We start from the raw sequence: 24,914 nt of genomic DNA on the forward strand, positions 1-24,914 counted from the left end.
ATATGTCCAATATGCAACCTAGCTAAAATGACCTTGCGGCGAGAGGGCCGAGATGAAGTCAGCCAAGCCACTGGATGATGTTTAATTCGTCCGAGACTGTTCCTGCAAAGAGAATACCAGTGGTGATGCCACAGTGACACCACCTGCTGACAGACAGCAACACAGATATCATCCGAAGGGACAGAAGAATTACCGGACAAAGTTAGGAGGACTGCAGCCTTGGCAGTAGTGTCAGCAGCCTCATTTCCCCATCAGATTGTTGTGACCAGGAACCCACATGAACATCACACTGGCTCCCTCAAGAGCGAGACAATGGAAGCTTTCTTGGACCTGTTGCACTAAGGGATGGACTGTGTACAGCCCACAGGGGCTCTCAGGATCAGAGTACATGACGCAATGAAAAAGCCTGTGTCACCTGATGTACTGGGTGGCCTGATATGAGGGCGAAGAGCTCTGCTGTAAACATTGAGCAGTTTTTTGACAGCCAATACTGAAAATGGTCAGTGCCAAACACAAAGGCAAACAAATCACGGTCAGTCTTACAGCCATTAGTGCACACAAAGGTACTATCCCTATGTTCCGTGCGAAGATTGAGAAACTTACAATGGATCGAATCCAGAGTAGTTTCCTTAGGAAGCAGATGAATTACAAGATGTACATAAACCACCGCAGGAAGATGAGGTGATGAAGGATTCACAACCATCAAGAATGTGGCAGGTAGTGTGAAGTTAAACTACCAGAGCAATAGTCAAAAACAAACTCCAGGAGGTAACAGAAGAAGGACGTGCCCCATACTGGTGGTCACAGGAGTCGTCAAAGACTGAGGCATAGGATGCGTGGCCGGGCATGGCAGACGAACAGCACACACATCTGCTGAAGAGAACCGGTATGACAGAGGTAATTCGGCAGCTTCTGCATAGAGACTCAACCGCGCTAGTGTAAAAGACATCAGTAGCTGAACAGATTCAAAGACTTTACGATGGACGGACATGTAGATGCATGAACGAAACCGCCATAGTCTAGTTTTGAATGGACAATGGATCGGTACAAACAGTGGAGGGCGATACAATTCGCTCTCCAGGAAGTACCACTTAGAACACAGCGCATCAGGTTTGGAATGTATGAGCGGACTGTGATGACTTCATACACAGCTTTGATCTTTGGTGAAAGCACTTCATCATCAGATGGACTGCTGTAACACTCTGATCAGAGAGGTAAGTTTGGATTTCTCCGTCAATCAGACCATCGAGAAGCCTAGAGTAAGTAACACCACACAAATAATTCGGCGTTCGATGGGACTCGACACTAACAGGATATGGTTCAAATGGCTCTGAGTACTATGGGACTTAACTTCTGAGGTCATCAGTCCCCTACAACTTAGAACTACTTAAACCTAACTAACCTAAGGACATCACACACATCCATGCCCGAGGCAGGATTCGAACCTGCGACCGTGGCGGTCACGAGGTTCCAGACTGTAGCGCCTAGAACCGCTCAGCTACTCCGGCCGGCACTAACAGTACAGTCACGTACGAGCAAAGCTGCAAGCAGCTTCTGGGCTTTAAAGATCACACTTGGTCTCAAAAAGCAAAGTTCTATTACTTAAACGAGAGCAGGATTTCACAGGGACTGCAACTGCAACAACACCTTTCTGAATAATAAATGGATTAACCATAGCAAAGGACTGACCTTCAGTACATGATGCCACAAGGAACCAAGGTGCAGTTAGGAGAGTCTTGGAATCTTTAGCCTCAATCTGTTGATGTTTAGTAGACACAGACCGAGATGGTGATTGGCTCATTGCAAAAAAAATCCTCCATGACTGTCGGCATCTCCGATGGTGTGCTCTTTCCAACAGCACCCTGACCCGTGCCCCCCCGCCCCCCTCCACCCCAGAAGGGGCTTCACACACCTTAGATGAAGGTTCACACCTCAGATCACACCTGATCTCCTGACAGAGGGACTAACTGGCAATTTGGGAACGTAACAGCTCAGGCCATCACCACTCCCTTGGCGTGGCCTGTACCAGGGGTATGTGTGAACCCTACCTATCGACCTGAGGCTGGGAAGTACGCATTACCCCGTCACCTGCTACACATCAAATGTTTGGGGCGGCCTTCATGAGCACACAGGGAGGAAGCAGCAACAAAGAGGCACCTCAAATGCCAACGCAGAGGAAGGATAGGAGATGTAGAACAGAAAAAGAAAGAAAAAGCAGTGGAGGCACTGTTCTGATGTCCGGCTACTACAACTTCAGAACACATTCCAAAAAATATCCCAGACATGTTCTCCTGGGAGGGAAAAAGAAATAGCAGGAAGATAGACATGCAGCATGGAACGGGTAAAGGCTGGGGCCTCTTGGTAGCCAAGCACAAAGTCATCAAAGAGTGGTGAGCCCGTTGACGGGGTGAGGTGGGGTGGGTGGCGGGGGAATCACAGTCTGATGAAGATAAAGAGAAACCTGTTGCAATGGATGGTGATTATCCAATTTGTTGTGAGCACTATCAGGAGGGGGGGGGGGGGGGGGTTGCTACTCTGGAAACATAACATGGCAAGTGAGTATTCCACCCACCAGCCAAGGCAAAAACCTTGTTGCAATCAGTAAACAATGACCTACAACATCATAAACAGAGTCTATCACATCTTTTTCCAGTGTGAGAAAAGGTGTGTAGACCATACTACCTGTAAAGTACAAGCCTAAACACCACACAGACAACGGACCACTAACAAATGATGCTCTACCACAGAACACTGCATCTCCCAAGGACATGACATGAGGTATGATGACACGAAGTTGTTTTAACGGTCTAACACCTATTGGGATTTAATTCTGAAAGATCCTTTAGACATCTGACTATTTGACAAAAGACCACAGCTTTCAATAAAGCACGGCATGGAAACCAGCTTTGAGCACAGTCAAAGCACAGTGTCAATCTACATGAAATCTGCTCGTCATGGCAATTTAGGAGGAAGAGAATGCACTGTCGCTATACCGGCAGAGACCCGCACCTGAGGACATTAGATCAAGCCCCAATTTCACTCTTCCACCACCGCACCAGGTCCACATTCTTCAACTAGATGGATGGAGGCAGTAGGCGATGTGGGATATAAATGTGGTGCCAAGAGGAGACAAGTCATCAAGTACGTCTGAAGATGAAAAAATATCAGCTTGCTGAAATATCACGCATTTTGGAAGTTACCACCCAGCTGAATATATGAGAAATATTCCAAATACTCCAATGACAGGAAAACCTAAATATCATAGGTTTGTGTGAATCTGTAGTTGATGTTTATATTTTCATGCCATGGAAACACGTAAGGTTATTGATTAACTTTAAATAGTGTGTGTTGTATCTTGGGGCTTGGTATGGAGGTACCAACAGATATACTGAATCACCTAGTTTACCCAAAAAACTGATGGCACAACTTGACTGGAAAAAGGAATTATAAAACGTATTAATGAAGGAAGTGTAGGATGTAGCACTGAAGAGGGAAAGCGAGACTCAACTGCAGTAGGCAGGCTCAAATATGTGTAGGTTGCAGTGGTTGAACAGAAAGAAAAATGCTTACATAAGACAGTAGCAAGGAAACTTGCAGGAAAACAGTCTTCAGACCAGCAACAACAACATTCTTATACTCTAACAACTCTGCAGCTCGGAGAAGCATAAAATGTGACTTATCACAAAACATTACGAGTAATTTGAGTACAGAGTGGTGCAAGCTGACTGCTCCAGGGAGGGGGCTGTAAAAATTCAATTTCCTGTAAGTCCAGAAAGATTTCAGATTCAAAAACATTTGTAACATGGAGTTTTACAGGTAATTTTCTTAATGTTTTATTATAGTAATTGCTGATTGCCTTCCAAACACTCTGCCGATTAAAGATGAGGCCATACTGAAAGGAGTGAACACTATCGAATGGGTTAATGAGCAATGACGGTCTGAAAACTTAGCCAACTAAAGCTTTCTGCATAGTTCTTTTTAAAAACTTATCAAATAAAAGTAAATTAACAGAGTTAAATTGGGATCAAAGTACCAGCAAAGAATTACACTAAATGATTGAAAAAGAGTGTCTACATCCCATGTCTTAGTCATTTCAGGGGCTTACCTGAACACAGAATCAGATGTACAGAATACAGGAACTATTTCTCTGTAATGATTTAACAACCTTTGGAATAAGCCTTTCCTAGATACATGTGAGAAAGTTGACAGAAGTTGACAGAAGTTGATAGATACAAATGCTGCCAATTCAAAGTTTGTTTCAATGCTACTGTTCCTAGCTATGTAGTCATATTATTCAGCATGCCCTTGCCTTCATTCAAGCTACAAGGAACCAACTGTTTCATGGGGAACATAGACCAGGGACCAGCATCACACTTTCCTTGTATATAAAACTCACTGACTAAAGACAAGCAATTACGAGAAAATGGGGGGGGGGAGATAGGGAGGGGAGGGGGGACTGACAGTAGGGATATGTTCTACACAGAGTTAACATCTTGTTATTTCACAGTAAACAAAACTCTGGTTACATATTTACTAAAAAAAACTATGTTTCTTTTCTTTTTCACAGCTTTGCATACCATTAAATGTGAAAGAATAGCAATTCAGTGTGTCCTCACAGGCAAACTGAAATGAACAGAAAGCCCTAGAGTAGTACACCATGTACCAATATGGTTTCTGCTGGTGTGGTGGACCAGCTATTCACTATCACTTTGTAATTAACATTCATATGACTTTTACATACAACAAAGAACATAAAACTAACCTGCTAAAATTCAGAGTGCACAAAGTACACAAATGTTTTTAAAAATTGCATAGGGAACCGAAATTGTCACTTATTTGAGGGTTGTTTACTGAGAGAGCCTTAAACCGATCTTACCTTTAAATCGTCTCCTTTCAAGTCAAGAAATACTCTTAGTCCCAGTTTAATGCATTCCTGAATGGCTTCATCTAGCAAGGCAATTCTCTCTCCCTTGTATCTGTCACTGTAAAAGTAATCAACTAATAACTATCTATGAATCCACGAAAAATTCATACTTGTAAAATATCTATTACAGGTTGAGGATTTTATCAAGATTGTCCAATAGGGGCTCACCTGAATGGATGTTTTGAAGAAATATCCAGATTTTTCAGTTGGGCCCAAGTCATATCTTTCACTTCACCAGTGGCTGTCGTTATTCTATCCACAGTATCATCATGAAAAACAATAGGAACACCGTCAGATGTAAGAGCAACATCTATTTCTACAGCACTGCATCCTTTTTCTTTAGCCTGCAAAACATACAACGCACATTACTAGTCCAGAGTAAACATAATCCACAAACTGAGTGGACCATAATTGTCATTACGTCAATCTACGTATTTAATCCGAACTTTTATTAATAACGGGTAATCTGCATACATACAAAATTAAGAATTACACATATTTACCCTCCTCAAAGCAGACAAACTGTTTTCTGGAGCATCCAAACCCGCTCCGCGGTGAGCAACTGTTCTCATAACATAACGCTCATTATTCGATTCATTTGTTCCGTTGCCGTTGCATTCAGCTAACGCCCACGGATCGCATCCTAATACATCTTCGACTAGTTTTGCATCAGGTGGGGGAATTCGTAAATACTTAATCCACAATGCCAACAGTATAGGGGCGAGAAATGAAATTGGTACTGTACAACACAATGCTTCTGATAAACACAAATAGAGACCATACAAGTAAGTCCAACATTTAAAGCAACTCAATAACATTCCCGGCAAGCTCATGGCAGCAACACAAATTGCACCGGCGTACTCTAGGCACTAGGCAGTGTGACAATGACAGTAATTGCCTCTTACACGTGGATTCCTACGCTTTTATAGTTCTCGCCATCGACCACACGCACTTTGAGCGCAAATAATTAGTTACTATAAGATCACACTGCACTGTCTTCAACAAAGATTATGCACATAAAAGTTATTTATGGCAACCATGTGCGCATTTGTATGTATACACATTCCTCAACAGGCGCGAAATACGAAATATCCACGTAGAATAATGAGACGGAAACAACTTATGTAGTCCATAGAATCGTCAATTACACGTGTTATTAAACAGCAGGCTGTCTATCTTACTACAGAAAGTACATTTCCCGAGAGGTGGAAAGTAGTTGTGGGTTAACAATAGCACTAATTCTTTAGTTTTGTCATAAGTATCTGTATTTCATAAGTGAATTTTTCAGGGAAGATTTAAAGTTTGTACAACTATTGGCTTCCACGTCATAATATCGATACTAGCACACCATTAATTTCTAGCACCTCTAAAATGTAGTCTAAGTTTGACGGCACACAACATTATCAATGGGTTCGAATTAAGAAAATGTTTCACAAATATGCATTAGGGTAAATGTGCGCAAATTTAGTAATTCGCATAATTAGTATGTTTAAACATTTAGTTCGAAATTTAACAATCAGCAACACGTATTACCGTCTTATATGCGTAGTAAGGTTAAAAAACCTTGGCACCACACTTCTTTCATCAAATTACTAGGTACTTTGCTAAGTCTTGACTGCCTTTCACGTTTAACAGCGACTATCGAATTTTAATTTTACAAAAATTTGGCTCCCAATGTATTGTCAAAAACCTGCTGGTATCTGCCATACACGATCACTCACATGTAAGCTAGTTATAAATTTAGTAAGAAAAGTTGGCGTCACTTAGAATTTATTATTGATCAGCAGCAGCTGGGAAGGGCAATGAACAGGCTACTACTCTTGTTACTGTAGCAACACATGTTATTGATGCAACATAGCATCTGCACAGATAATGAACCACTGCTGTGATTGGAGAACGGTGTTTTACTTGGTATGGTGCCGTCAGGACATATGTTTAAGTATTGTCATAAATGTGTAAGCAAATCAGTAAAAGTGGTGTTTAATTTTTATCTCTGTTGCAGTAGTTTGAAATTATCACCTGTCCAGTACTCAATTTACAATATTTCACTGGATATTTTCAACATTTTCATGTACCACATATGGAAATAGAAAGAAAAAGAAACACTTTTATGAATTAACTGTGTAATGTTACATCTGTATGACTTTTTAAAATATGTAATATTGTGTAGTTCTCTGGCAGATCTTCAGAATTAGCAGCGTTTTACAGTTTGCAGAACTCATAATCCAGTGTACATTTAGTTTCTGGTGTGCAGCTTGTTAAGAGTAATATTACTGCACACATATCTGCCATGTTGTAACTATGATCAATGCTACCACAATTCAGGAGGAATTTCTTTGATTCATAGTTATTTCATTGTGAAAACCTACAAAATTATCAATTTATACATAATATGTATTTCATTGCAATCTGAAAGAATGTCACATATAACTTACAATTATCTGTGGTCTGAAACTCAGAGGACAGTAGATGAAACTACCCAGACAGATATTGTATTGAGTGCTGAGAAGCCACAGAAAGACAAGAAATTAGCACAAGTTTCTGTTTCTGAATTATACTTCAGGTATGTAACTGTGGTAAATAGATTAGACCAGTGTTATGATCAGATAGTACAGCCACAGAAGAGACTTGTCATTCGTAAATTGCTAGATGCTTCAATTGGGCGTTTGTTGGAATTGAAACATGAGCTTGTCAACCTGGACTTATCAGAATTCAGTTATAATGATGATGTTTTACTGAAATTAAAATTGTCTCCCACAGAAGCAGAAGTAAACATACCAGTACATTATAGACGACAGAGAGAAAATGAGATTAAAAAGAGAAGAAAAGATATGGATGAGATTCTTAAAAAATTAGGTTTTTATGAAGAAGAAGTAATTGAAGAACCAATGACAGAAATTGAAGCTGTTCGCCTGTTACAGAGACATGAAAGGGCACGGCAAGGACGACTCCGCTTTCAGTTCATGAAAGAAATTCGGCTAATGAAGGAGAAAGGGAAAGTGGAACCACAAGAAGGGAAAGCCACTGATGGTGGTTCAGCCGCTCTGAAAATTCAGAAAGTATGGCGGGGTTACATCACACGGAGAAAAATGAAACAAAGAAAACTGGAAGAGATGCTCTTAATAGGGATGTTGCAGCCTAGTTTTACTGAGACCAGCGAACGACAGAGAGCCGAAGAAATTAAAGAAATTAGGCATCAGCTGCAATCTGAGTATCAAAAGGACTATGAAAGGTCACTTGTGGAAGAGAAAGAAAAGATAATGAGTAAAAGAGGTGCCACTATGAAGGAGGAAATTGCAGATGAAATCCGGAATTGGTATATAGAGTATGAGAAAGAGACTGGGAAGTTTCCTGAAATTCCTTCAGAAGAATCAGGAGGCTCTGCACTGATATTCCAGCGCCAAGGAGCAGAAAGTGAAATTAGTAAATCTACTACAGCCTCTTCAGTAAAGAGCAAGAAAGGTAAGAAGGAAAAAGAAAAAGAAGGAAAGAAACCAAAAAAGGACGACGATGAAGAAGATCCAGGGTTTAAAATGACGCCATCCAATTTTCTGTCCGATATAATGTCTGCTAGTGAGGAGTACCAAGAAACGTGGAAAGACAGAGATGAGTCAAACAATCCTCGCCAAACTGCTGACATAGATATGATAAGAATGGAGAAAACAGCTGAAGTGGAGAGTGAATTGCGCAAAATAGTTGACCAGTTGATGAGAAAAGAACTGGAAATTCTTCAAGCTGCTCTAGACAGGGATCGTGCAAAGAAAGGTAAAAAGGCAAGAAAGAGTGCCAAAAAGAAAGGAAGAAGTGGTAAAAAGAGCAAAAAGAAAAAAGAAAAGGATTTAACACCTGATAGAACTTTGGAATCACTTTTTGAAGAATTGATAACAAATGGTATTATAAAAAAATATCCAGAAATTCCTCTTTCTTCATTTCATGGTGAACATTCTTTAGCTGCACACGATTTAAGGAAACAAGGAAAGGATCCACCGCCTTCCCTTGGTGATGTTCGACAGATTATAAAGGAGTATTGCATTTTACCTCTAGGCTCAAATATTATTCATCAAATGGCACCACTGGTAAAATCATTAATGATAGTTGGGCCCCATGGAAGTGGAAAAGACATGTTAGTTCATGCAATATGTACAGAAGTTGGTGCAGTCTTTTTTGATTTGTCTCCAGCAAACATTGTTGGAAAGTACCCTGGAAAATCAGGTCTCATCATGTTAGTACATTTAGTTAATAAAGTCTCTCGCCTGTTGCAGCCTTCTGTTATATATATGGATGGTGCTGAGAAACCATTTTTGAAGAAAGTTCCCAAAACAGATAAGACAGACCCAAAACGTTTGAAAAAAGATCTGCCAAAATTAGTAAAAGGCATTGCACCAGAGGATCAAATAATGTTGTTGGGTGTATCACATTGCCCATGGGAATGTGATCAAAAAGCCTTGGCACAAACTTACAATAAATTTGTTATGATTCCCCCACGCCCTGATTATGGTAGTATCTCATCATTGTGGAAAGAACTGTTATTTCAGTTCAGTGGAGTAAATCGTCAGTTTGATACTGCAGCAATGACTAAACTGTCTGATGGCTACACAGTAGGGTCAATATTAAAAGTAGTGCAAGATGTTATGACATGCAAAAGAGTCCTGCAACTTCGAATACGACCTCTTACACATGCTGAACTTATTAATGAACTTTGCAAACAGGAGCCAGTGTACAAAGAAGAGGAAGAATCATTTATGCAGTGGTATGCCAAAACCCCTATTGGGAAGAGAAAAGCCCGAGCCCTAGAGATAGAAGCTGAGCTAAAGGCTGAGAATCAGACGCAACAAACAAAAAAATGAAACGTAATAACCAGTTTCCTTCAAAAAATTGATAAAACTGTGAGCCTAAAAGTTTATAATAATGTATGTGGGAAGAAAATAAGTCATCATTCATGGCCTAGAACAAGGCAGTAGGTAGTGAATTATTAAACTGAAAAAAGTAGAAGTGTCAAGCTCATTTCTGTTTGGGACCAATTAGAAACCACCCAGTTGGAATCCTACAGTTGATGTTCTGCATACCATTAACTATTGTAGCTAATTTATGTGTTTCAACTTCTGATTTATGTTGCACAGTTCACGAATGTATCATTGCACCAACTTTTCATTTGAAATATAACCTCTGTTAACTCAGTGTCTAATTGCAAATTATCCCTCCTCTTTTCGACATGTCATAGTGTATGCCATACGCAAAATTTCTTAGTGATTGTTGGATACTATTTTGAAAATCACTTTCACTGGATTCAATATGTCACCACCAAAAAAGACAGTATCATAAAAATACCTCCAAGAAATGCATTTTCTGTATGTAAAAACAAATGTCTAATGATAATAGATGAGTTTGCCAAACTGCAAACAGTTATTAAAATGTTAGAATAACTAGCATCAGTTATTTGTAAACCATTTGTCAATGTACTCTGTTTGTAACTCTTAATAATATGCTGTTTTAATCTGTAGACATTCTTGATTCTTAAATATGAATGCCAAAATCGAAAATAATATTTCTGTATCATTGTTGCTTGTTACTAATTACTTTTTTAACATTACTTTCATGTGTGGCAGAGATGCATTGTTTGATCTTATCTTCATTTGTATCGCCAAATAACTGTGTCCACTTGTACTAACTTCATAATGGAATCTCATCTTTAAACTGTTGGATAATCTGTCTTAGGGGGCAGTTGAAGTAATACATACAGTGTGTCACAATATTACGTAATTTAAGTTCATTGCAATTTGTGTTACCATTTTAGTGCATTGTATTTCTCATTATGTAAATTTGTTCATTAGTTCATTATGTAAATTTGAAGTCAATCCACTTATAACTCACAACTGCTCCTCAGAAGCAGTCCCAAGGAAAGGCTACCCACTAATGTGTATTTGATACAGTAATAGACTCTCTTAAGCTGTCTGAGTGGAACTACTGAAGTCTTGTATTTAGAAAATAAGTGGCAAATGGTATCTTAAAATGATTTAATTTGTTGGTCCTGTATGTCAAACTTTTACTTGTATGTGATCTCACAGTACATGCTTATTACTATATTTCAGTAAAAGATGATACAGGAATGAATTATTCAATATATTCATATGGTTTGAACAGTAAGTTGTGCATATTAATATTAAACAAGGTATATTCAAAAAGTAAGAACTATTTCATATTTAATTGCTGACAGCTCAGAACAGCATTTTATAAATCCAGTGCCATCTATTAATCGATTATGAAGCCACAGAAGTGACTCTTTTGATTGAGTATTGGCTTGACTGTGAGTGAAAGTAAACAACAGTGGCTTCAAAACTCGTTGCTTATGCCCGCTGCAGTTTGCATGCTGTAATTAAATTTTTGTGTGCTTTAATTCATCAGGAGTTGACCTACAGTAATGAGCAAAGGTATGATAATGATGTCAATATTTTAAAAAGTGGCTGTACAGTTGTGCATGATGCAGAGCATAGCACCAGGCCAGTTTCCAGACTAATGAAATCATGTTACAATGAGACCAAAAGCTGCAATCTAATCAATGATTTGTGCTTTTGACTCATGAAATTCCTCATATTGGACACATCATTATTTACAGAACGTCAAGGGAATGCTTCTGTGGACCAAAAATGCTTACTAGCCAGCATAAAGAGCAAAGAATGTCAAGCAAACGAGCATTTCTACACCACTACTGGCCGTAAGGAGATAAGTCATTTTCCTACATTCTCACAGGTGAGGAGAGACAGATATCTTACACCAATGCTAGATCAAAACAGTAGTTAACACAGCAGCAATATTCAACTTCACAAAGCTCATAAATGTTCAAGAAATCTCCTTACTCTGGCTGAAAAAGATGGCTACTGCTTTCTGGTATGAAAAGGGCATTCTTTTAGCTGATTTCTTGGACCATGAATCAACAATTGCATCTGATGTGTGTTGCAAAATACTTATTAAACTGAGGAATGTCATCCAAAATTGACAACATAAGTAACTGTCATATGGGATGGCCCTCCCCTATGACAATGTGTGTCCCAACACCACTGGCCATACCGAGAGTAAAATTCAGTAATTCTTTTAGGAACTTGTTCAGCACCCGCCCTATGGTCTCAAACTCACACTTTGTGACTATTACCAGTTCTTGCACTTGAAACAATAGTTTGGTGGATAACAGTTTGAAGATAACAGTGAACTAAAGACTGCTGTTATCAATTGGTTCCATTCCAGATTGAGAATTGCTATACAGAAGGACTGAGGAACCTAGTGCTACATTACAGGCAGTGCCAAAGTGCTTAGAAGTGAACAGCAATTACACAGAAAAGGGTAACAGGTTTGTTGGAAGCTAAAACCATCAACAAAAGCTTTTTCTAATGAATATTTTTTTAATGGTGTAATAGCCAGACTGATGTGTCTGCAAGATATTGAACTGCTTCATAAAGTAAATATGCAACAGTTTTGAGTGAATCACACTTATTTTCTTTGATTAGTCTGACTGTGGTGGTAGAAAATCATATTTAACCAAATTTCTAATATATTTGCATTTTGCTTATTTTAATGGATATAGTTCACAAGGATCCATAACATAGTAATTGACCTGCGCCACCATGTTACAATTCTTTTCTGGAATGATAGTTCACGAGCATAGTAACTATTATTTGCACAGATGATGTATGTATTCAAATATATGTAAATGTAAAATGATTCATTCCACATTGCTGTGATTTTTTGTGCAAATAATCCTGAATCCTTGCAATTTCACTCAGTTCCTCTTAAATAACTATTGTCCTAAAACTTTTCCTAGCCACAAATGGTTTGTTTCTCTAACAATGGAAAACAGATTTAAACTGAATATGATGGACTGAGTGATGTTCTGCAGTCTGCCAACAATTTTGTTAGAAAATTGAAAATTTAAGGCTCTCATACTGCAATGCACATAGCATAATTAATCATAGTTTTATATAAACAACAATAAAAGTGTATATGCTTTGTGGCCAAATTCAAAGGGCATTTTAGTAAATATACTCTGTTTGGCAATAGGCTATGCATTGAAAGTTTTACGTGTGCAGCCTCAAAGAATCACCACATAATGATGCTCCAATAGATTGGGTTGAGTTTTAAGAGGACATACATAGTTGTAGGGTCCAGGAGTTCTCGCATTCCATTAGAGAGATATTTCAAAGGAGTTGGGTAAATCTGCCTGGTTAGTTAGCATTGTTCTGTGAAGTGGAGAGGTAGTGACAGGAAATAATTACTTGTAACCATTTCTATGATGTGCCTAAAATAGTAATTTATAGGTAGTGCTAAATTATAAAACATGCTATATGAACTAATCATCAGACATCTCTGTCAACTATTGCCTTCTGTGTCTCTTGTAGCACAGGCACAGAGGTCAGCAACACTACAGTCCATCAGAGTCAATAATACCTGGTTACCATAGTTGTGTTTAAGCACAGAACTCATTCATCAAGAGAACAACATTGCTTTCTGGTGTATGCAATGCTTTCATCATAGCAGGAAACAGTGGAAGAGTTAAGAGTCTGCATACCATGGATGTTTAGGTTGACAGTTTACTTCTTTTTCAACGTGCTCCTCATTTAGGCTGATGTACTCGCCCAATTCTTTCTTTTTTTCTCCCATGTAGACTCAACATTCGTATTCAGCTAACCATTTATTAACTGTTAAAAATGAAAGTAAACCCTGTTTACAGACATTCACCAATTTCTGATGAATTTAGCACAGTATTGCACTGTATTGCAGTTTACCTGTTGACTTAAAACACACACAACTGAACTAGCTTAAAAAAACTATATAAAGTGAACTATTCTTCATGTGAAGTTGTCACTCGAATTACATTACATTATTAAGTAACATGTTCCAAAATTTTAAAAGAATGACATTGATATCAATGTTATGTCTGTGATAGTTGCAAGTAATTTTCATCTTGGCCATGGACAAATTAATTGAGTGGGTGATATACTGTTAGGACCCTGGACTAACTTTTGAGAGGAGTTAAGTTCAGATTCCCACATGGTTGTCCAATTTAGGTTTCCTTGGTTTCCCTAAAGGAATGCCAAGATTGTTACCTTGAAATGATCTGGGTAAAGTTCTTTCCCTATCCATGTCCTAGCTGGCCTTGTGATCATTTCTAAAGACCATCTTAAACACAATCTTCCAGTGTATGTGCAATATCACAACCACACAATCAATTGGACCAAATAAAACAAACAATCAAATTCAATTGGTATTCAGGTATGCTTCACTACCTAGTGTACACCTGTGTACTTAAAAATTTGTAACAAAACTGGTAACTGCACACACTGAAAATCATATTAAAAGGGATTAAGGTGCTGGCTAGTTACTGGTGCTGTAGAATATAGTGCAGAGTTACAGAGCTACAAAAATATTGTTCTAAAAGTGAAATTGGGAGAGTACATTGAATTATGAGAGAGGCAAAACAGATACAAAGAAAAGTTATGTACTTTAACCTATGCTCTGCAAGATATGATGATGCTGTTAGTTTTGTAAGTACTGAAGTAATTAAAATTACTGTAGCTTCTTATTAATATACACTACCATCCTTTTGTTACATTAATATTAATATAAAAATATAATAATAATAATAATAATAATAATAATAATAACCCCCGTGGAGGCCCGGGAAAAGAATAGGCCTCCGGTATGTTCTGCCAGTCGTAAAAGGCGACGAAAAGAACAAACCACTAATAGGGCTAACCCCCCTTTTAGTGTGATTAGTTGGTTCAGGACAGAACTAATGAAGCCTCGGACAAGCACTGACATGGTCGGGGACGACGCTTGAACCCTATGCCCGTCCACAATGCTAACGACACTGCTAGCCACATGGAAAATGATTTAAATCCAAATAGAGGTGTTTTGCAGGATATGCTTCCTGCAACCACTCTAGAAGGAAAACAAAGACAGAGGATGATATGGTCAGATGAAGTTAACCGACACCTCATGTTCTGTTATTACCAAGTAACAAACTGAGGAACAAACACAACTGGATACAGATCACAAGTATACACAACATTCATTACCAGATACCCGTGTAATAATCAAAAATAACAGGATACCCCAGTCAGAATTAGAAAACATCAAACAACAAGTACAACAAATACTGGAACAAAATAATGTGCAATCAGAAGAAGAAGAAAATACAGTAATGGACTCAAACATCCCAGAGCAAACAAACCAAGAACAACACGCATCAATTAAACAATCAGAGGAAAACGAAATCTTAAGATAGCCACCAGAACAAGCACAAATAGACCACGAAGTGACACACATGTTAGATATAGAAGAAAAATTTCAGTTGACATATATAGAATACAAAGACACAAATACATACATTAGACCATTCTTGTATAGGCCACCAAATAACCCACAAGTCGAAACAACACAATCATACACAACAAAATAAATGAAAATACAACTACGGAAGAGTTACAACTACTGGTTTATGTAGGAGCACTCACTACACTAAATATACACACTAGGCAGAGATCAGAACCAACCAACACACAGAAGAAACCCACAAAACCAGCATGGCAACACAGGCTACAGATCAGAATAGAAAAACTGAGAAAAGACATCGGACAGGTAACACAATTTATAAGAAATGAAGTATCGGACAAAAAACGAAAAAGGTTAGGTAAAATCTCACAAGAAGAAGCGATAGAATAGTTAGATGAAAAGAAGCAGAAGTTACAAGCATTGGCCAAATGACTTAGAAGATACAAAGAAAGTGAAAATAGAAGGAAACAAAACCAAACATTCAACACAAACCAAAAGAAATTTTACCAGACAATAGATAACACACACATTAAAATGAACAATCCACCAAGCATAACAGACATGGAACACTTCTGGAGCAACATATGGTCAGACCCGGTACAACGTAACAGGCATGCATGATGGATACAAGCAGAAACAGACACATACAAGATGATTCCACAAATGCATGAAGTGATAATTTTGCAACATGAAGTCACCCAAGCAATTAATTCTACTCACAATTGGAAAGCCCCTGGAAAAGATAAAATTTCTGGCTAAAGAAGTTCACCTCAACACATTCACATCTAACTAAATTATTTAACAGTTACATTGCAGACCCATACACATTCCCTGATACACTTACACATGGAATAACTTATCTGAAACCTAAAGATCAGACAAACACAGAAAACCCAGCTAAATATCGCCCCATAACATGCCTACCAACAATATCCAAAATATTAACTTCAGTCATTACACAGAAATTAATGACACATACAACACAGAACAAAATTATAAATGAAGAACAAAAAGGCTGCTGCAAAGGAGCACGAGGATGTAAAGAGCAACTGATAATAGATGCAGAGGTGACGTACCAACCTAAAACTAAACAAAGGTCACTACACTACGCATACATTGATTACCAAAAAGCTTTTGATAGTGTACCCTACTCATGGTTACTACAGATATTGGAAATATACAAAGTAGATCCTAAATTGATACAGTTCCTAAACATAGTAGTGAAAAATTGGAAAACCACACTTAAACGTCTACAGACGTTAAAGTAACCTCTGGCGTGCCACAGGGGAGTGTTATGGGACCATTGCTTTTCACAATATATATAAATGACCTGGTAGATAGTGTCGGAAGTTCCATGCGGCTTTTCGCGGATGATGCTGTAGTATACAGAGAAGTTGCAGCATTAGAAAATTGTAGCGAAATGCAGGAAGATCTGCAGCGGATAGGCACTTGGTGCAGGGAGTGGCAACTGTCCCTTAACATAGACAAATGTAATGTATTGCGATTACATAGAAAGAAGGATCCGTTATTGTATGATTATATGATAGCGGAACAAACACTGGTAGCAGTTACTTCTGTAAAATATCTGGGAGTATGCATGCGGAACGATTTGAAGTGGAATGATCATATAAAATTAATTGTTGGTAAGGCGGGTACCAGGTTGAGATTCATTGGGAGAGTGCTTAGAAAATGTAGTCCATCAACAAAGGAGGTGGCTTACAAAACACTCGTTCAACCTATACTATAGTATTGCTCATCAGTGTGGGATCCGTACCAGATCGGGTTGACGGAGGAGATAGAGAAGATCCAAAGAAGAGCGGCGCGTTTCATCACAGGGTTATTTGTTAACCGTGATAGCGTTACGGAGATGTTTAATAAACTCAAGTGGCAGACTCTGCAAGAGAGGCGCTCTGCATCGCGGTGTAGCTTGCTCGCCAGGTTTCGAGAGGGTGCGTTTCTGGATGAGGTATCGAATATATTGCTTCCCCCTACTTATACCTCCCGAGGAGATCACGAATGTAAAATTAGAGAGATTAGAGCATGCATGGAGGCTTTCAGACAGTCATTCTTCCCGCGAACCATACGCGACTGGAACAGGAAAGGGAGGTAATGACAGTGGCACGTAAAGTGCCCTCCGCCACACACCGTTGGGTGGCTTGCGGAGTATAAATGTAGATGTAGATGTAATATCCAAACAAATTCAAATAATATCACATCACAGCCAATACAGATTAAGCGTGGAATATACCAAGGAGACTCATTAAGTCCTTTCTGGTTCTGCCTTGCCCTGAACCCACTATCCAACATGCTAAATAATACAAATTATGGATACAATATTACTGGAACATACCAACACAAAATCACACATTTGCTATACATGGATGATCTAAAACTACTGGCAGCAACAACTCAACCAATTACTAAAGATAACAGAAGTATTCAGCAATGATATAAATATGGCTTTTGGAACAGACAAATGTAAGAAAAATAGCATAGTCAAGGGAAAACACACTAAACAAGAAGATTACATACTTGATAACCACAGCGACTGCATAGAAGCGATGGAAAAAACAGATGCCTATAAATATCTAGGATACAGACAAAAAATAGGAATAGATAATACAAATATTAAAGAAAAACTAAAAGAAAAATACAGACAAAGACTAACAAAAATACTAAAAACAGAATTGACAGCAAGAAACAAGACAAAAGCTATAAATACCTATGCTATACCAATATTGACCTACTCATTTGGGTAGTGAAATGGAGTAACACAGACCTAGAAGCACTCAATACACTTACACGATCACAATGCCACAAATATAGAATACATCACATACATTCAGCAACAGAAAGATTCACATTAAGCAGAAAGAAAGGAGGAAGGGGATTTATCGACATAAAAAACCTACATTATGGACAGGTAGACAATTTAAGAAAATTCTTTCTAGAACAAGCAGAAACTAGCAAAACACACAAAGCAGTCACCCATATAAATACATCGGCTACACCATTGCAATTTCATAACCACTTCTACAACCCTTTAGATCACATAACGTCAACAGATACAAAGAAAGTAAATTGGAAAAAGAAAACACTACATGGCAAGCACCCGTATCATCTAACACAGCCACACATCGATCAAGACGCATCCAACACATGGCTAAGAAAAGGCAATAAATACAGTGAGATGGAAGGATTCATGATTGCAATACAGGATCATGTGGTGTCACCGCCAGACACCACACTTGCTAGGTGGTAGCCTTTAAATCGGCCGCGGTCCGTTAGTATACGTCGGACCCGCGTGTCGCCACTATCAGTGATTGCAGACCGAGTGCCGCCACACGGCAGGTCTAGAGAGACTTCCTAGCACTCGCCCCAGTTGTACAACCAACTTTGCTAGCGATGGTTCACTGACAAAATACGCTCTCATTTGCTGAGACGATAGTTAGCATAGCCTTCAGCTACGTCATTTGCTACGACCTAGCAAGGCGCCATTATCAGTTGCTATTGATCTTATGATGCATGTACCGTCAGACCGACGTTCACCATTAATGGATGAAAGTTAAGTATTCCACCAGCTACATCTGTTTTTTCTAAAGTCTAAATTCCTTGTCCTGTTCCAGACCTCATGCCAGCCTGCGTGAGCTAAAACGCGTGCCTTTCGGCTTCCTCTATTTATACGGGTTGGCTCTCCTGCCAGCCCACGACAGATCAAACAATAAACACCAGATATTACAGCGAGCATATTATTAAAGATCCCAATACCACAACAGATAAATGCAGACTTTGCAAACAACAAATAGAAACAGTAGATCACATCACAAGCGGATGTACAATACTAGCAAATCCAGAAGACATGACAATGTAGCAAAAATAATACATCAACAACTTGCCATACAACATAAACTAATATAACAACATGTTCCCACATACAAGTATGCACCACAAAATGTACTGGAGAATGATGAATACAAATTATACTGGAACAGAACCATTATAACAGATAAAGCAACACCACATAACAAACCTGACATCATATTCACCAGTAAAAAGAAGAAATTAACACAACTAATAGAAATATCCATACCCAATACAACAAATATACAGAAGAAAACAGGAGAAAAAATTGAAAAATACATCCAACTGGCTGAAGAAGTCAAGGATATGTGGCATCAGGATAAAGTTGACATCATACCAATTATACTATCAACTACAGGAGTCATACCACACAATGTCCACCAGTACATCAACGCAATACAGCTACATCCAAATGTATATATACAACTACAGAAATCTGTAATTATTGATACATGTTCAATTACCCGAAAGTTCCTAAATGCAATGTAACATACACCGTACAGTTAAAAGAAAGTCACGCTTGATCAAGGTCTGCGTCACTTTCCATTTTTAACCAGACATAACATCTGAGACAGGAAAGAGAAATAATAATAATAATAATAATTATTATTATTATTATTAATACTCTTAGCATTGCCATCATCATTATCGTGCCTCACCCAGAATAAACCAATAAATACATATGGCTGTATGTAATTTTGGTTGTAACTTAGTAATTTGGTATTTTAATCAATGTCTGTCTGTAGCATTTGTGAGTACTTAAAAAGAAATTCTGTTATCCATGTCTTCTGTGATGTTATTGATTGGAGGCATTGCAGAAGCTAATTATTTGCAAAGATAATCAGTGGTATATATGTTTGCTTTTGCATCTTCCTCAAGTAATCTGCCGCATTAATCTGCAGTAGGGCTGGGATTTTTTCTTTCCTCTTTGAATAGTTGAAGAAATTCATTTTCTTCCAAGTTCAACCTTCCTTAAATGCTGTTTCCTTGAGCTACAAGGAAAGCTGCATCTCCTGAAGATAACTACTTTTTTTATTATTTGTTTAGTCATCCAGAGATGATCTTACAATGATATAGGATTTGTTATCATAATAAAATGAAAATAGATCACTCAAAATATACATAAACATAGAATTTATAAGTATGTTTTTACAAGAATGTCCAACCCGATGTGTGGATGGATATGTGTGTGTGTGCGAGTTTATACCCCCCTTTTTTCCCCCTAAGGTAAGTCTTTCCACTCCCGGGATTGGAATGACTCCTTACCCTCTCCCTTAAAACCCACATCCTTTCGTCTTTCCCTCTCCTTCCCTCTTTCCTGATGAGGCAACAGTTTGTTGCGAAAGCTTGAATTTTGTGTGTATGTTTGTGTTTGTTTGTGTGTCTGTCGACCGGCCAGCAATTTCATTTGGTAAGTCACATCATCTTTGTTTTTAGATATATTTTTCCTACGTGTGTGTGTGTGTGTGTGTGTGTGTGTGTGTGTGTGAAAATTCAAGCTTTCGCAACAAACTGTTGCCTCATCAGGAAAGAGGGGAAGGAGAGGGAAAGACGAAAGGATGTGGGTTTTAAGGGAGAGGGTAAGGAGTCATTCCAATCCTGGGAGCGGAAAGACTTACCTTAGGGGGAAAAAAGGACAGGTATACACTCGCACACACACACATATCCATCCACACATATACAGACAAGCAGACATATTTAAAGACAAAGGGTTTGGGCAGAGATGTCAGTCCATACTTACATATATGTTTTTATCTTTGTTTTTACATATATTTTTCCCACATGGAATGTTTCCCTCTATATATATAAAGTTGGTTCTACTAAGAAGTTCATCAATGGAGTAGGAGGAGTTGGCTACCAATAACTGCTTTAGGCTTTAGGTTCCTCTTAAATAGAAATTTATTGGTAGTTAAATTTTTTATGACTGCTAGCAAGTTATTACAAATGTGTGTTCTTGAACAATACCAAAATGAGTGAAAATCACTGTGAAGATTATTCATATTTTTAGTACGATATTTATTCTGTGAGCTGAAATATTGGTCTGAAAAAGAAATATATTATTAATGAGAAATTGTGTTTTTTTAACAAATAACTGTATCAGGAAGCAGTTATTTGCATCCCCAGTTCCTTAAACAGATTTCCGCAGGACACTTTTGCGTTCACACCATTCACATTTCTGGACTCAGAAAACTTCAGCATAGCTAGATAAGTCACCGCAAAAACTGATCCCATATGACATTATGGAATGAAGGTAATCAAAGTATGCAAGTTTTTATTTATTTTTATATCACCTGTGTCTGACAACATCTGTATTGCAAATAAGGGTTTGTTTAAGCACTTCAGCAGTTCTGTGATATGCTCCTCCCAGATGAATTATCATCAAGCTGCAATACCAAGAATTTAACATAGACAACATTTATCTGCCTGTAGTTATATTTTAGGCACCTACTGGGGTAAAATATCCTACAATTTCTAAACTGCATATAGCATGTTTTTTCAAAGCTTAGTGACACAGAATGGGCTAAGAACCATATATTAATGTCCCTGAAAATTGCATTAACCAATCTTCCGAAAACTATACTTTCTCTGCAATTTTTTGCAATGTTTCTGTTAAATGCAAACAAAACAAACTTGGGATCTGGTAATGTTACTGATGAAGGGTAATTGATATACGTAAGAAAAAAGATTTTTGTTAGAGACCACATACATATAAGTAGTTCCCAACTGTATGATGCTTGATGACTTAATATAAGTCTGTTTCGATTGACACTTTGTTTTTTTGTTAGAGATATACGGTATGAACAATCTTGCAGCATTTCTCATTAAATTGTCATATTCTAATTTTCTTTAAAGAATTGACATAGTTGAATTCCTTTGACAGATCAAAAAATATACCAGTAACCTGTAATTTCTTGTCTAACAAATTAAGTACATTTTTATTGTATATGTAGGTAGACTTCTCAGTATCAGAAGCCTTTAGAAATCTGAACTGTCACTTTGACAGTATATTCTAAAAAAAAGGGGCTCCATGAATGAGTTATGCAAATTGGTCACAAACTGATATTTGTGCAGGTATCAATGGAAAATGCAAAAATTTAAACTTCAGTGGCTGATGGATGAATGTGTGACATTACAGTGCAATTTCACTGCTCAGCTGACAAGGATAGTAAACTGGAGACTTATTGGTACCAGTACATAAAGTCTTTGCAAATTTCATTCCGTGCACTCTGCTGGACAGTAACTATGCCTCACAGACAGATGTGTGAACAGTATACGCAAATGTCAGCATTTGAGAATGGCTGTCTCGTTGTGCTAGAAGAAGCCAGTTGGAGTAATTGGCAGTCACTCAACATTACAATAGGAGCAATGCAACTGTTCAATAATGTTGGTAGGAATGAGTGAACCATGGCCAAACAGAGCATTAAGAAGGAAGCAGTCAACCTAGAGAGATGACAGAACTTTAAGCCCACACAGTCGTCAGAGAGGCACTCAGTCCCAGATTCAGATTCATCATTATCACCAATACAAAGTGCAATTGGTGCTTCAGTGACTACAAGAACCATTAACAGGTGGCTCACAAAAGGGGGGCTGAGTTCATGGTGCTACTGTGACTTCCACCAATGAGCACATTTGCAGTGGTGTTGGTCACATTTGTCCTGGAATCTGATTGACTGCAGTAGAATAGTCTTCGGTGATGAGCCCTAACTGAGCTACTGTGATCAGTAACGACATGTCTGGAGATGCCGAAGCAGATGTGGCATACCAACCTGACTGTCACCCACCACATGGCTTGACAACCAGGAGTGATGTTCTGGGGTGCCATTTCATTTTATAGCAAGACCCCCTTTTAATTGTAATCATTGGCAACCTTACAGTACAGTGGTATATTGACGATATTCTACACCCTGTTTTGTTGCCCTTCATGGCAAACCATCGTGGGTTTAAATTTCACACTGTGAGAAATTCTACTGCTAGTCTATATGCTTGATAAACCCTACCTTGGCCAGCAAGGTCGCCGGATCTCTCCACATTTAAGAGTCAAACATTATGGGCAGCAGGGCGCACCAGCTATCCCGGGAGTTTGACAATCAAATGTGCCAATGAGACAGAATTTGGCACAATATCCCTCAGAAGGAGATCCAACAACTCTATCAATGAATGCCAAGTTGAATAGATGCTTGCATAAGAGCCAGAGGTGAACAAACACATTATGAAGCTTTTTGTCTTGTAGAAATCACCCAGATTTTCTGAAATTGCAATCATCTGTTTGTACATGTACATCATATCTACAGATTTCAATCCCATCCCATTCAATTCCTTCATGGTGCATCATTTTTTTCTGCCTTTGAGTGTACTATGTGTAGTCATATGGTTAAAAAGCTGACTGTGTGTTACCTTCACTAAAATTTTTGAGAATCCTGGCAAAAAGTGAAAATGAATGGAAAATTGATGATGTAATTTAACTCATTTCTTATAAAAATGCTTAACTCAGCATATTTCAACCATTTAGAAAATGTTCCTCTGATAAATGACTTGTTACATAAATAACTTAATATGGTGCCCTGAAGCACATTCTTTAATTAACTTTGTTGACAATCTATCATAACTATTAGAATTTTTTTGATTTTAAAGATTTTATGGTGAACAGTACTTCTACTGGTGTAATTACAATCATGTTCATATTAATGTGTATAAAGAAGATAGAAAATATGTCTTTTTTAAAAAAGAAAATTAAAAAAACCACCCATTCATTGTTTTCCCTTATGCTGTTAAGGAATGTCTCGAAGTAAAAATTTAAATAGTATGTCAGTATGCATTGCAAAGGGACACTGTAACAAATTTAAAACTGTATATAGAATCACTTCCAATATGTGGGGATGTATGAAACAATATTTCATGTCAAAATGTTGATGCTGCTATCCTTTACTTTTTCTTTGTTTTCCTGGCAGTGCTGAGAGAAGATCAAGGAACAATGAACTATATTATCATTGGCTGCTTTTATAATATACTTTTAATGACATTTTTGTGTGAATTCTATTAAATGGAATTTTTTGTATCTTTTTGTAACTGGCAGATTATAAATGTAGTCATACATTTTATGAAAAGGGAAGTTGCCACTCACCAGCGGAAGTGCTGAGTCGCAGAGAGGCACAACAGAAAGACTGTCACAAATAAAGCTTTCAGCTCTTAAGGGGGGTGTGTGTGTGTGTGTGTGTGTGTGTGTGTGTGTGTGTGTGTGTGTGTGTGTGTGTGTGTGTGTGTGTGTGTGTGTGTGTGTGTGTGTGTGTGTGTGTCCAGCGGAAGTGCTGAATAATATTGTTACATACCAACTTGGATTTTCCTTTGTTTAATTAGTTTCCTACATATGTTTCTACAGAAATTCAAGAGTACCAGTATGCCAAACCAATGAAGAGAAACTAAAACTTTCGTGGTTATCACATATATACCGAAGTATCACTGCTGTGTGGAAGTTATTACATACAATGTGGTTTGTTCCAGAACTTCTAGATTTTGGACCTTTTGACGTGATATACAGAAAACAGTTCCAAATTTGTAATGAACAACAGGTTTAAAAGCAAAAGTGCATTGTTTTACAGGTAGAACATTTACAATTTATACATTCTACAATTGTTGAATATATAAATTTCTATTTAAATTTTGAAACTGTTTTCAGTTAATCCTTTTACAAAGTATCACAAATCTCCAATGAAAGGTTACGCCTGTTGGATGACGTCGTTAATAGACCAAGTTCTACAAATTTTTAGTCTCATATTCTTTGAAATCAAATTGATGGGTGCTCTAAAAT

General features: G+C 38.0%; 2 protein-coding genes and 1 long non-coding RNA gene across 5 annotated transcripts in view; 2 read left to right on the forward strand and 1 right to left on the reverse strand.

Moving 5' to 3' along the window:
• LOC126251836 (glycerophosphodiester phosphodiesterase 1) overlaps positions 1–6,011 on the reverse strand; it is a 22,585-nt gene extending 16,574 nt beyond the window's left edge. Inside the window, exons 1-3 of the mRNA XM_049952501.1 lie at positions 5,428–6,011; positions 5,093–5,268; positions 4,877–4,982 (exon numbers count right to left, since the gene is read on the reverse strand). Coding sequence (XP_049808458.1) covers positions 4,877–4,982; positions 5,093–5,268; positions 5,428–5,757 — 612 coding nt within the window. The 5' untranslated portion in view covers positions 5,758–6,011. The remainder of the gene's footprint in view (positions 1–4,876; positions 4,983–5,092; positions 5,269–5,427) is intronic.
• On the forward strand, positions 5,577–24,697 carry LOC126251837 (uncharacterized). Of its 3 annotated transcripts, XR_007545792.1 has the most exons (4): positions 5,577–5,709; positions 11,538–11,671; positions 12,164–12,266; positions 24,486–24,697. It is a non-coding gene; the product is annotated as an uncharacterized LOC126251837 (long non-coding RNA). The 3 variants fall into 3 exon arrangements; XR_007545791.1 differs by lacking the exon at positions 12,164–12,266; XR_007545790.1 differs by lacking the exon at positions 24,486–24,697 and having other exon boundaries at positions 12,164–12,526.
• Positions 7,342–10,244, forward strand: LOC126251835 (dynein regulatory complex protein 11). The gene has a single exon (XM_049952500.1). It carries the CDS (start codon positions 7,342–7,344, stop codon positions 9,769–9,771), a length of 2,430 nt encoding a protein of 809 aa, XP_049808457.1. The 3' UTR covers positions 9,772–10,244.
• Positions 24,698–24,914: the final 217 nt, after the last annotated feature.

This window comes from Schistocerca nitens, chromosome 4 (assembly GCF_023898315.1).
Source record: "Schistocerca nitens isolate TAMUIC-IGC-003100 chromosome 4, iqSchNite1.1, whole genome shotgun sequence".
NCBI lineage: Eukaryota > Metazoa > Arthropoda > Insecta > Orthoptera > Acrididae > Schistocerca > Schistocerca nitens.

Excerpts from the sequence above, each read along its gene's own strand:
- LOC126251835 (XM_049952500.1), top strand. The coding sequence starts at position 7,342 with ATGTCACATATAACTTACAATTATCTGTGGTCTGAAACTCAGAGGACA.